This window comes from Asterias rubens, chromosome 13, assembly GCF_902459465.1.
Source record: "Asterias rubens chromosome 13, eAstRub1.3, whole genome shotgun sequence".
Taxonomy (NCBI): Eukaryota; Metazoa; Echinodermata; class Asteroidea; order Forcipulatida; family Asteriidae; genus Asterias; species Asterias rubens.
Window position 1 is genome coordinate 7,602,606 of NC_047074.1, and position 12,977 is coordinate 7,615,582.

Consider the following 12,977-nt stretch of genomic DNA (forward strand, 5'->3'; position numbering starts at 1 on the left):
CAAGGATGGCTGTCATGTGACAACACCTCGGTCTCACTGGAAGATGGAGCAACAGCTAAGGAGGAGGAGGGTAAACCCGTTTGCCACCCATGGGATTACGCGTGCAAGTACATGTAATATGCACCTTCTTAACTTTGTACTTTACTTGCTGTGCCAGTCTGTCACCTAACCCTGAATTTGTATAAAGAACAAAAGTCACTGTCATTTTCAATGGTTTGATCTCGTCCCCAAGGTGTGCAACCTATTCTGCTCTGGAAAAGAACATAGAATTTATAAGACAGAATTTAGTCTGTCCATCACTTCAATCAGCTTTACTATCATGATTTAAAACAAGGCAACAATTAACTGTTCTCAACTTGATTATTTAATATTCAGTCTTCATAAGCACATACATCCTTTTTTTAAACTGTTTTATTCACCCGTTTTTGTTAGGGTAAAGTGATCTGGGGTTTTGTATTGGAAATTCATTAAGATGCAAGGAGTTTTCCCTGTAGCGGCTTCCTTGTCTCGAATCGTTGAGGAAGGAATTGCCACTAAGTTCGCAGTTCTCCATAAATTATGTTAAACTCGCAAGGGTCTTGATAAAAGCTTTGTTGTAGATTTAGATTTAAAAGGTTTAGATTTAAAAGGCTTGTTCCAAAACAGCTATAGACTTCTATTAGCTTCAACATCTTCTAATTGTAATTTGGATTTCAAAGATGCTGCAAAAGTTGCTTTAGTTGCTCTCTGATATGAGCTTGAGCTGGTTGATCTCTGAGAAATATGAGATTGCATAGAGCGATGAGATTGTGAGATTGCATAGAGCGATGAGATTGTGAGATTGCATAGAGCGATGAGATTGTGAGATTGCATAGAGCGATGAGATTGTGAGATTGCGTAGACGTGATGTGAGTGCGTAGAGCGATGTGAGATTGCGTAGAGCGATGAGATTGTGAGATTGCGTGGAGCGATGAGATTGTGAGATTGCGTAGATCAATGAGATTGTGAGATTGCGTAGCGATGAGATTGTGAGTTTGCGTAGCGATGAGATTGTGAGATTGCGTAGAGCAATGAGATTGTGAGATTGCGTAGAGCGATGTGAGATTGCGTAGAGCGATGAGATTGTGAGATTGCGTGGAGCGATGAGATTGTGAGATTGCGTAGCAATGAGATTGTGAGATTGCATAGAGCGATGAGATTGTGAGATTGCGTACAGCGATGAGATTGTGAGATTGCGTAGAGCGATGAGATTGTGAGATTGCGTGATTGCGTAGCGATGAGATTTTGAGATTGCGTAGAGCGATGAGATTGTGAGATTGTGTAGAGTGATGAGATTGTGAGATTGCGTAGAGCAATGAGATTGTGAGATTGCGTAGAGCGATGAGATTGTATAGAGCGATGACTTCAAGTTTGTCTGTTTCAGCCTTGAGTATTCTCTGGCAGATCATCTTTGTAAGTCGGTTATGTTTCTTCCCCACCTTCTCGAATTTGATATAAAATGAACCACCTCTTGTTGTCAAAAGACAAAAAAACGTGGTCTGGTCGGTTGTAACTCTCGCATACCTTTGCAAGACAATATTTATTAAAGCTAGGATTCAATTGATCATCAACTTCTATAATTAAGTTATTATCTAAGGTTTTTGTTGTTGATGTTTTTTCAAATGAAGTTAATTGTTAGTTATTATGGCTTAAACATTGCAGGGATTCATGGTAGGTTTACAGCCAGTGCAGGTATGACGGGAGATTAATTTGGATTGTTTAAACAAAATTCCTTATGACTTTCATACACAGCACCAGACTGCACAGGGCATTTTGTAATTACTCAAACTAAAAAACTGACTTGGTAACGAACAATGTAGAGCTGTCGACAGTATAAAACATTGTGAGAAACGGCTCTCTCTGAAGTGGCATAGATTTTGAGAAAGAGGTAATTTCTCACTCAAATTACAGAAGTCTTTTATTCCTATCTGAAACTGAACCACACAAATTCGCCCAACAAGGGTGTTTTTTCTCTCATCATTTTCTCGCAACTGCGATGACCAATTGAGCTCAAATTTTCCCAACATAATCATAAAATAATATTGTATGATTATGTTGGGAAACACCAAGTGAGAAGACTGCTCTTTGACGTATACATTCATTCCCTATTGTGTCCTTTGAGAAATAATGCAATCTATTGGTGGCACTCTTTATTACAAATCGCCCTAGTTAAAACCACTGTATTACACACGTGTATGTTCATTTTATCTATACTGTATTCCCACAGTCATCTTTCTGTTTGTTACTGAATGTGTTCTGTAACTTCAGGTTTATGATTTATCTATTTTGGAAGTTCTGCATTCACATTAACCAGGCAGGCTTCTCGTGTCAATTTCACAAGGCGCTAAGATTCATCTTAAGATTTAGTTTTCAGTAAGGCCATAGTGATTTTATATTGTGATGTCAACTTTGCTTAGCAATTTACTGATTTAAATCTTAACATCAATCTTAGCTCTTTGTGATTCAAGCCTAGACAAGGCGTTTTCCGTTCTTCATTTTACACTTTAATAAAGTTTATCAAGTAATAAACCACAAGGTAAACTGACTATAAAATGTTGTAATGTTTAGGGCTTTAACAAAGACAAATTGTCTATAGCATAATTTGCAGGGAACCAAATCCTGCTCCAGAGAATTTGTCTTTGTTCAACTCCAAGTCGCATTATTGAAAAAAGGGAATATATTGGCAAAATTAATAACAAATCAATGCCTTTTTGATCCAAACATTTTATCATGTAAAAGGGTGTTTACAAATTATTATATGGGAATGTGACCGACCTGTGGCATCACATGTTTACAAAATAGCCACCAAGCCTGGACTTCCTGCAGGCACGATTTTTACACAGCCTAATGGAAGACAACTATAACATGATATTTTATGGAGATTGCACTTTCTAATTCTTATCAACTTTTGATATGTTGAAAGGGGCACGTTTTTACTTTCATAACACTTGGATTGATGTGGAAATTACGACACAAAATGTTAACTTCCCCATATGATCAGTGTAGTATCTTGCCTGCAGACAAGGCAAAGAACGCACAAGGTCACACTTATTGTAAACAAGTTCACATGGTCTCCAGCCAGCTATAATTATATTCCCTTTTTATACAAAATGTTAACTGATTTACCTCAAGTTTTTAAGAAGTAACGTTGAACAGTGAATGCTCAACTATTGATACTACTCCTTTTGACTGCAAAATGCTGGTGCAATGGCGCATTACTTTTCAAGCGAAAATAAATGAACCAGGTGTTTAACTTGATGAGTTTTTGTTGAATGCCTTCGTTTCAAGTTCGTATAAGAATCGTATCGACTTTCAGGCCGCCAATAGGAGACTTTCCAACACTAGGTGGCAGCAGACATACCGGGTAAATTTCCATTGTTTACGTAGTTCTGAACATGCGCATAATTCTGAGAACAATGGATTTACCCGGTAAGTCTGCTGCCCTCTATCGTCCCAGAAAGTCTCCCATTATCTCGGTCATCTTGGAGCCCATAATCATGTCTTGGAACTACACGGCGTTTTGCGCCTGCTGTTGCAACAACTGTTCCCCACATCGCTATACATGTATTCGATTCTGTAAATGTTCGACTTTTGGCGATCATGTATTGTTGTTAAAGGCAGTGAACATTATTGGTAATTATTCAAAATAATTATTAGCATAAAACCTTTCTTGGTGACGAGTAATGGGAAGAGGTTGATGGTATTTGAGAAACGGCTCCCTCTAAAGTGGAGTAGTTTTCGAGATAGAAGTAATTTTCCACGAATTTGATTTCGAGACCTCAAGTTTAGAACTTAAGGTCTCGAAATCAACCATCTAACCGCACACAACTTCGTGTGACTAGGGTGTTTTCTTCTTTAATTATTATCTCGCAACTTTGATGACCGATTGAGCTCAAATTTTCACAGGTTAGTTATTTTATGCATATGTTGAGATACACCAACCGTGAAGGCTAGTCTCTGACAATTACCAATAGTGTCCACTGCTTTTAAGAAGCTGTTATTTAAAATAATTGTTTTTGTGAATCTGATCCAAACTGTATATTATATAGTTTGAGTAATTATAATTATTGTAAAATGATTTGCATTGAAACGATTGAGGTTACAACTTGGAAATAAAATCTTTTACACCAGCAACCTTGTCCCCGTTTCCTACTATTTTGTCACATAAATTGTCGTATAAATGTCGTATTGGTTAACAGTTAGGCGTCACGTGGGTGTGTATAAACCTTTGTTTATGACCAGTAAAAAGTGTTGAAACATGGGCGTGACACCTGTTCTTATAAGACAGTTTCTTCATTCCTATTGGTCGAGAGCAACGGCTGAAACAGTTGTGCCACATCACGCGATACGTGCGACGCGCACAACATTCCCTTATAAGGAGTTGTTTAACCGAGGGCAGCGGAGGGCTTTACCATTTCATAGCTGGAGGGGTGTTGTGTTGAAAGAAATCATTGAACAATTAAATTTTTGCATTTTTTTTACTTTTTGACCAAAAAGTGTTGATGTTTTTGACCGAAAATGTATTTTGAATGGAATCAAAGTGTGTTGAATCGGTTTTCAACTAGTGGTTTAAACCCGCCGAGGCCTGGTTCTTGATAATATACCTCGACTTCGTCTTGGTAAAATTATCAAGAACCAGGCCTCGTTGGGATTAAACCACTAGTTGAAAACCTCTTCACCACACATTGATTCCCTTATTTAAAAAGAAAAAGCAATGAGTATATGAAAAGATGGATGCTACATAACTCAACAGTAATAAAATGTATAGAAATGTCTAAGATAATATCGATTAACGTCATAGTTAAATACACACCTATCAGATTGGAGTCGTTGTGAGGGCGTGTCCGAAACGACGACTTCGGCTACAGCTACGGCTAGATCGCGCGCGTCTGCCTATTCTTCAACACTGGTAGACGCGCTGATCTAGACGTAGCTGTAGTCGAAGTCGTCGTTTCGGACACGGCCTAAGAACAGCCCTCGCACAGCACAGCCCCCTCTCGCGTGATAGTTGCATGGGAGCTGTTTCTCTAGTAACATACATGCAACGACTTGTACAAGTCTACTGCATTGTACTCGGTCTGTGGTTGTGAAATAGGGGAATACCCGACGCACAGAAATCGTGTTTGATTTGTGACCTCGTTTTTCATGAACCACATGTGGTCGCTCCCTTTGTTGAACAGTACGGGTGTATAAATATAATCCATAACTTTACACAATGTGCTACAATAAAGCGGCAACCTACATATGGGAAGGAGGTGGTCCATGTCAATTGGTGTTTCATCAATGTATTGCGTTTTCCCATCCCAGCAATCAAGTACGTTTAACATTACTCATATTCGTAGATGTGGCACTATCTCATAGTTTGTCTCTGCTTTAGGGAACCATAGGCCCTACTCTTCACCTGCAACAGCCATCGTTAAGCTTGATAACTAAGCTGTCATTTTGTCCAGTATCATGATTTGCCTAATGTTGGAGTGTTTTTTAGAGTTTTTAGACGTTTTCAAAACAGCCATGCTATTGTGCTTTCCTTCATGGTGTCTATGGCACCTGTCATGTTTTCTTTGGAAGCGTTCAATGAGGCCATTGCTCTATCGGATCTTGAGCTCGGATCTGTTCTTCAGGTGTACCGTGATATATCATGAATACTGCCGTTGGCCCGTCACGTACCCACCTTCATCACACATGACTGTGGAAGAAACTAAGACGTTCTGTCAACAAGGTTATCTGGTAAGAGGACATCAGGGAGAAAATTTATCATTTATATTCAAATAAAGTTACAGATAAATTGTTATACCATTTAATTTTAAACAAAGTTTTATAGCTTTGTGATTAATTTTGAGGTGTGTCATGTTGCATGTGTGAGTGATTAACTTTTAATGGAGTTTACATGTAGTTATAAATACATGGCCCTATTTCATATAGCTGTTAAGCAGAAAATTCTACTAGGAAAATTTGTTCTGCTTTAGCAAGAAATGTGTGGGTTGGGTACCAGTCGCAGCAGTGTTAACTGTATGGTGTTTTGGCTGGTAACTTATTTTGTGCTAAGATTTGTTTGTGCTTACCTACATGCTAACAGGGCCCTGAGCAATACAATACATGTACCATTCAGTTACGTGCCACCTCCCTCCCCACAAAAAAAAGCCATGACTTTGCAAAATTTTGAACTGATTTATCATTCATATTTTGTATGTTTTAGAATAAGCATGGTAAAATTCAGTGTTGTTTATTGCGTAAACTTTTTTTCCCTTCAGAGCCAGGTCATAAAGATACCTGGATTCCTCAAAACACTGATCTTGAAGAAGTATGGGTACTTCAAGAATCTGCTATTTGGAGACAGGAATGAAATTGAGCAGAGAAGTCAAGCAAATTCACGGGAGAAGAGAAGTCGAGCAAATTCACGGCGGAAGAGAAGTCGAGCAAAACCACGGGAGAAGAGAAGTCGAGCAAATGAAGTTGAGCAGAGAAGTGGAGCAAATGAAGTGGAGCAGAGAAGTGGAGCAAATGAAGTGGAGCAGAGAAGTGGAGCAAATGAAGTGGAGCAGAGAAGTGGAGCAAATCCACGGGAGCAGAGAAGTCGAGCAAATTCACGGCGGAAGAGAAGTCGAGCAAAACTACGGGAGAAGAGAAGTGGAGCAAATGAAGTTGAGCAGAGAAGTGGAGCAAATGAAGTGGAGCAGAGAAGTGGAGCAAATGAAGTGGAGCAGAGAAGTGGAGCAAAAGAAGTTGAGCAGAGAAGTGGAGCAAATGTAGTTGAGCAGAGAAGTCGAGCAAATGAAGTGGAGCAGAGAAGTCGAGCAAAAGAAGTTGAACAGAGAAGTGGAGCAAATGAAGTGGAGCAGAGAAGTGGAGCAAATGTAGTTGAGCAGAGAAGTCGAGCAAATGAAGTGGAGCAGAGAAGTCGAGCAAAAGAAGTTGAGCAGAGAAGTGGAGCAAATGAAGTGGAGCAGAGAAGTCGAGCAAATGAAGTTGAGCAGAGAAGTGGAGCAAATGAAGTTGAGCAGAGAAGTGGAGCAAATGAAGTGGAGCAGAGAAGTGGAGCAATTGAAGTGGAGACGAGAAGTGGAGCAAATGAAGTTGAGCAGAGAAGTGGAGCAAATGAAGTGGAGCAGAGAAGTGGAGCAAATGAAGTGGAGCAGAGAAGTCGAGCAAATCCACGGGAGCAGAGATGTCGGGCAAATAAAGCGGAGCAGAGAAGTCAATTAAATCAATGGGAACAGAAAAGTCGATCAAATCAATGGGAGCAGAAAAGTCGATCAAATCAATGGGAGCAGAAAATTCGATCAAATGAAATCGAGCAGATAACATTCCAGTACCTACTGAACCAGCCAACTAGGGCAGCACTAGACACTCTGACGTACCGTCAAGGCTATCCGGTAATCAATATCATTATTAACTTTTCGGTTTAATTTAGAAGTGTTTTGAATCGAGACACTTTCGAGAGTCAATTTTCTCGATGTGTCATTGAGAGCATCATAAAGGTTTTTAAACTGAGGTTTGGGATTAGTGACGAATGGTGCAAGAAAGGGCGGGGTTCAACACCTCTCAGTAACTTCTAAAACAGATAGATTGCTCAATATTGGTTCCATTTCATCTCTGCAGTTTTTCACAACTTAATTATTTGATCATCTTTATTTATTGTGTTTTGTTTTGTTTTTACAGGGAAAGGAAGACAACATATATCTTTGTGAGAATTGGCTATTCTATAGCAACAACAAATGTGGGCGTAATGGTAAGTGTCTATCAGATGTTCCAGAAGGGGTGTCCAATGTTTTCCACTAAATACTAAACATGTACAGTATGAAAGGACATTTTGGTACCAGAAAAACCCAAGTGGGAGGCTAATCATCCTTACTCGCTAAGAGCTGAATTTCGAAGGACGGCATGCAAGGGTGCCTTTGACAACCAGCCACACCAACCCATTATGACCACGGAGCACAGCCAGAGATCGAAAGTGTTTTATTTGTTTTCCATGTTGGAGGAAACCGAATGGTCTGCAAAACATCTTGGCACACCATCCAACACTGCATCACAATTGAGTACGTCTTATTGTAGAAAACATTAAGACAACTCTCAACAACAAACACCTTGAATTATGTCCCAAAATGATGATCTTGTTTATTAGCTGTTGGTGTGTATTTTCATTTCGTCTCTGTTTTAGGATATGATTTTCAAGAGAGTTGAGATTTCTTTTCTAAATAATTAGACTCTTGTCATTACTAATTTTGTATTCATCCCTACCCTTCCCGAGGTATGTCTATCGATCAGGTTCATCACGTCTGGTATGGAGACTACAGTTTGCTTGAGACTTGCCATGACTTCATTCAGTGGTATGTTGGTAGTAAAGAACGGCCATGTGTGTTTGCATGAATTAAAAACTTGTTTTTCAAATATTTGTCAAAAACCACATTCAGTGATTATTAGCTGTGAAGGGGCCAAGATCTTAAAGCCATGGGACACTTTCGGTATAGAAAAAAAAAACGTTCACAGATTTACAAATAACTTACAGGGTTTACAGAAGGTAATGGTGAAATACTTCTCTTGAAATATTATTCCATGAAATGCTTTACTTTTTGAGAAAACATTAAAACAATATCGATTCTCGATATCGAGAATTACGGATTTATTTTAAACCCATGTCATGCAAGACACGGCAAAACGTGCGGAAACAAGGGTGGGTTTTCCCGTTATTTTCTCCCGACTCCGATGACCGATTGAGCCTAAATTTTCACAGGTTCGTTTTTTTTTTTTTTTTTAAAGAAGTTGTGATACACGAAGTGTGGGCCTTGGACAATACTTTCTACCGAAAGTGTCCAATGGCTTTAAAAGATGACAATGAAGAATTTTGTCAACCATATGACAGATTTACTGGCACATCATTCGTGTATCTCAGAGGGATTATTTGGGATTATGTTGAAAGATTTAACTTGTTCTTTTAGGCCTACTTACTTTTTTCAAAGCTATAGCTGGGCATTTGTTTTGAGAAATAAGATTGAGCTAATCACAGTTTTGAAGAAATCATCACTTTTCTGAGGACAATTTTTTAGATGATAACAGCAAGCAAACTAATACATTCAATCATTCACTCGATTTTATTTCTGACATTCAGACGTTTATTTCATGTTGGGATCCTCATTGACAGTAAATACAATTTAGTAAGACAATTTTAAACAGTAATTTGCAACAAACATTGGTTATGACTTGTTTTTATTTAGGTTGTTTCCAATTCGGGAATTATCGATGTACAATCATCGGGCTCAAGAGCTTCAACTTCACGAGGCAAAGGTAAGAAAGAAACAGTTTTTAGAAGATGAATATTCATTATAAATATAAATTGATTTTAAGTGTAACTTCTCTGATTTTGATCACTTGACTTTCACTTAAAGTGTTTTGATACCTATTTTAGATCAAGTTATTTGGCCATGACATGAATCCCTACTCTTTTGTGAATGGACATGATTGTATTACCTGATAGAAGTTTCAGCTTCATAAGTCGTCAACAGTTTTTGAGATAAAAAAGGTGAAAATCTCAGAACGATGTTTTCAGTAAAGACCAGTACTGTGAGAAATACTTGGTATCATGCCAAAAAAGTGTTCGTCTCCTGAGCCGAATTTGTTTTTGTGAAACTACAGCACCTAGGCAAGTAATATTTAAAGGGAAGTTTCTAACATTATCTTGGAACGGGCAATTTTAATGTAAATCTGTGGACATTGTATTTTGTGTCCTGCAAAAAATACATTATTCATTGAATCTATCTGTGCTTCTCCTTTGCATGTATTGTTGTGTTTATTTTGTATTTTGCCTTCTGTGGTTTTTGTTGTTATTTTAAATGTATCTTGTGATTTTACCTTTCTTCTTTATCAGAGTATTATGGAGAACCCTGCTGCTAGTCAACGAGTCTTGAAGTCATACCACATGATGCTTGATTTCTGGGGCATGAGTCTTGAGGATGAGAAGACTGGGGTTATTGTACGAGGAGACAACTGGGAAGAAAGGTTTAGAAATCTCAATAGGTAGGTTTAAGATCTTGAGAATAGTTATTGTAGGAGAAGACAACTGGGAAGAAAGATTAAGACATTTCAATAGGTAGGTTTTATATCTTTGAGAATAGTAATGGTAGGAGAAGACAACTGGGAAGAAAGGTTTAGATATCTCAATAGGTAGGTTTAAGATCTTTGAGAATAGTTATTGTACGGGGAGACACTGGAGTGAAAGATTAAGACATTTCAATAGGTAGGTTTTATATCTTTGAGAATAGTTACTGTAGGAGAAGACAACTGGGAAGAAAGGTTTAGACATTTCAAACGGTAGGTTTAAGATAATTATTTGAGAATCGTCATCAAATTTTGTAGTTTCATTTTGTATAAAACAATGGTTTGCTTTTGAGCCTACACCAAACTGGATGAGAAAATTATCAAACGGGCCTTAAAGGCAGTGGATATTATTGGTAACTATTCACAATAATTGTTAGCATATTAAAAACTTACTTGGTAACGAGCAAGGGAGAGCTGTTTAATGCATACATCATTGTGAGAAACGGCTCCCTCTGATGTAAAGTAGTTTTTGAGAAAGAATTAATTTCTCACTAAAATATTTGAATTCAAGCTTTTACCTGTTAGTCTGCTGCCACCCAGCGTCCTAGCGTCCTAAAAGTCCCCTTCTGCTTAGACTTGACCCAAGTCCCTATCTCGTGCCATTCGCCAGAAAACTGTTCTGTTATGCTGTGCATTTCCCAACCTGTTCCACACGCGTGAGACCACATATATATTAAGTGAGCGCGGACTGTCTGACTTGTTTGCTAGTTGTCACGATATGCTTGGGGACCTCTCACACGAGAACGGGACTTGAATCAATTTCAACAATTGCTCTGTGTTTTCTTCGGGGAAAGGTTTTTGGTACTAAACTGGGCCCAATTTCATGGCTCTGCTTGCCGTAAGCACAGAATCGGCGCTTACGGAAGCAGGGAATTATGTGCTTACGGCAAGCGTGTTTCACGGGTTAGCGGCGAATTTGGGCTTCAGCGCGTGCGTACTTAACGTTACTAGGCATTCTACGCTTTCAAGGCTAGCGCAGAAATTCGGCACTAGCACGTAAGCGGGGAATCGTGATCGTAAACGCAGAATTCGGCGGTAAGCAGAGCCATGAAATTGGGCCGTGGTCTGCATTTCTAATACTGCTCTCGTTGTTTTCCATACTAACAGATCTTCACACAACTATTTGAGGATAACTCGTATGCTGAAGTCTCTAGGAGAGCTTGGTTTTGAGCATCTGAAGTTCCCATTCTTGAGTTTCATCCTGTGTGAAGTCTTATTAGAAAAGACCTTGGCCAATGCCTCGGAAAGCTGCCGCCATTATTGGATCTACTTACTTCGAGATGAAGAAGAGAGTGGAAAGATAAGAAAAACTGCTCTGGAGTACCTTGGTTGAGCCGTAATGTGAAATATTAATGGTTGAACAGAGATACACGGCTGGAACAATTATTGCTCATGCTTATTTAGAAGAAGTTCTTGTTCTTTTACCGACTATAACCTCAAAGTTATATTTTCCCTGTGGTTAAAGGCAGTGGACACTATTGGCAATTACTCAAAATAATTATTAGCATAAAACCTTATTTGGTAAGTAGTAATGGGGAGCTGTTGATAGTATAAAACAGTGTGAGAAACGGCGCCCTCTGAAAGAAAGAAGTTTTAAGAAAGAAGTAATTTTCCACGAATTTGATTTCGAGACCTCTGATTTAGAATTTGAGGTCTCGAAATCAATCATCTGAAAGCACACAACTTCCTGTGACAAGGGTGTTTTTTTCTTCCGTTATTATCTCGCAACTTCGACGACCAATTGAGCTCAAATTTTCTCACTTGTTTTATTTGATGCATATGTTGAGATGCACCAAGTGAGAAGACTGGTCTTTGACAATTACCATTAGCGTCCAGTGTCTTTAAGCTTAAGAAATAAAACGTACATGGCTATTTCAATTACGAGCAACCTTTTAGTTTTGTAACTCGAATTTACTTAAATGTAATTATTTAGTACAATGTTTTGGGGAAATGCTTGTAATCCTTTGGATTCAGGTACTTACAAAAACACCGAATAGTGCGAGACATGCTTAGTGATAATATTAATTTGGTGCGTTTCGGCTCATCTGATTTTATCATCTATAAAGAAAACCTTAATTTACCATTCGTCTAATAATAGAAACAAAAAAAATTTACTTGGTTGAAATGTTTAAATGACGAAGTGAAACGATTAAATGTTAATTGTTCGTTGACCCCATCAATTTTGTTTAAGCATTCAACCGACCTGGCAAATAACACAATTTTGTGCGTTTGTTAAGGTTACCGTATAGTGTCTTTAATTGTGATGAACGTGTTTTAAAGTTCTTATCATTACATATTCCTCTTAACTTTTGTTATTTGTAGAAGTGTTATTATTTGTTTGCATGTAAAAGCGAATTGTATGGGGAAAAGATAATTAAACATTTTAAATTTAAAGATAAAGCCTACCTTAAATTTAAAGATAAAGCCTACCTTTGGTCTATGGAACCGTTCGTGAACTGTTGTGAAAAGTTCATTTCAAAAGGTGATAATTAAAGTCAACGGTCGACAATGCAATTGATAAACGCATAGTAATTGAGTTGTGAATAAATGCGTCTATTGTTGTGTATGAATGGTGAAGGGAATTCTCACGTACATAAATATTGCCTAATTTTCCCACCTCGCTTCGACAGATCGCATGTCATATCACTCCCTTCATTGAACAACCAGGCCTACAAAATACTGACGTAATAAACCTCAATATTATTACTCGAGGTACTTGAGGGTGTTTTTTCTTCCATTATTATCTCGCAACTTTGACGACCAATTGAGCTCAAGTTTTCACAGGTTTGTTATTTTGTGCATATGGTGAGAAGACTGGTCTTTGACGACAATTACCAAAGTGTCCAGTGTCTTTAACAGGTCGTCTG

General features: G+C 38.3%; 1 protein-coding gene across 2 annotated transcripts; it reads left to right on the forward strand.

Annotated features, from left to right (window-relative positions):
• Positions 1-5,202: 5,202 nt before the first annotated feature.
• On the forward strand, positions 5,203-11,640 carry LOC117298991. 2 transcript variants are annotated; one of them, XM_033782393.1, is made up of 8 exons: positions 5,203-5,745; positions 6,270-6,573; positions 6,655-7,391; positions 7,678-7,747; positions 8,267-8,345; positions 9,231-9,300; positions 9,881-10,029; positions 11,218-11,640. In XM_033782393.1, the coding sequence occupies exons 1-8, from the start codon at positions 5,473-5,475 to the stop codon at positions 11,441-11,443; spliced, it is 1,908 nt and encodes a 635-aa protein (XP_033638284.1). In that variant the 5' UTR covers positions 5,203-5,472; the 3' UTR covers positions 11,444-11,640. The 2 variants fall into 2 exon arrangements, with proteins under 2 accessions (XP_033638284.1, XP_033638283.1); XM_033782392.1 differs by having other exon boundaries at positions 6,270-7,391.
• The last annotated feature ends 1,337 nt before the right edge of the window (positions 11,641-12,977 follow it).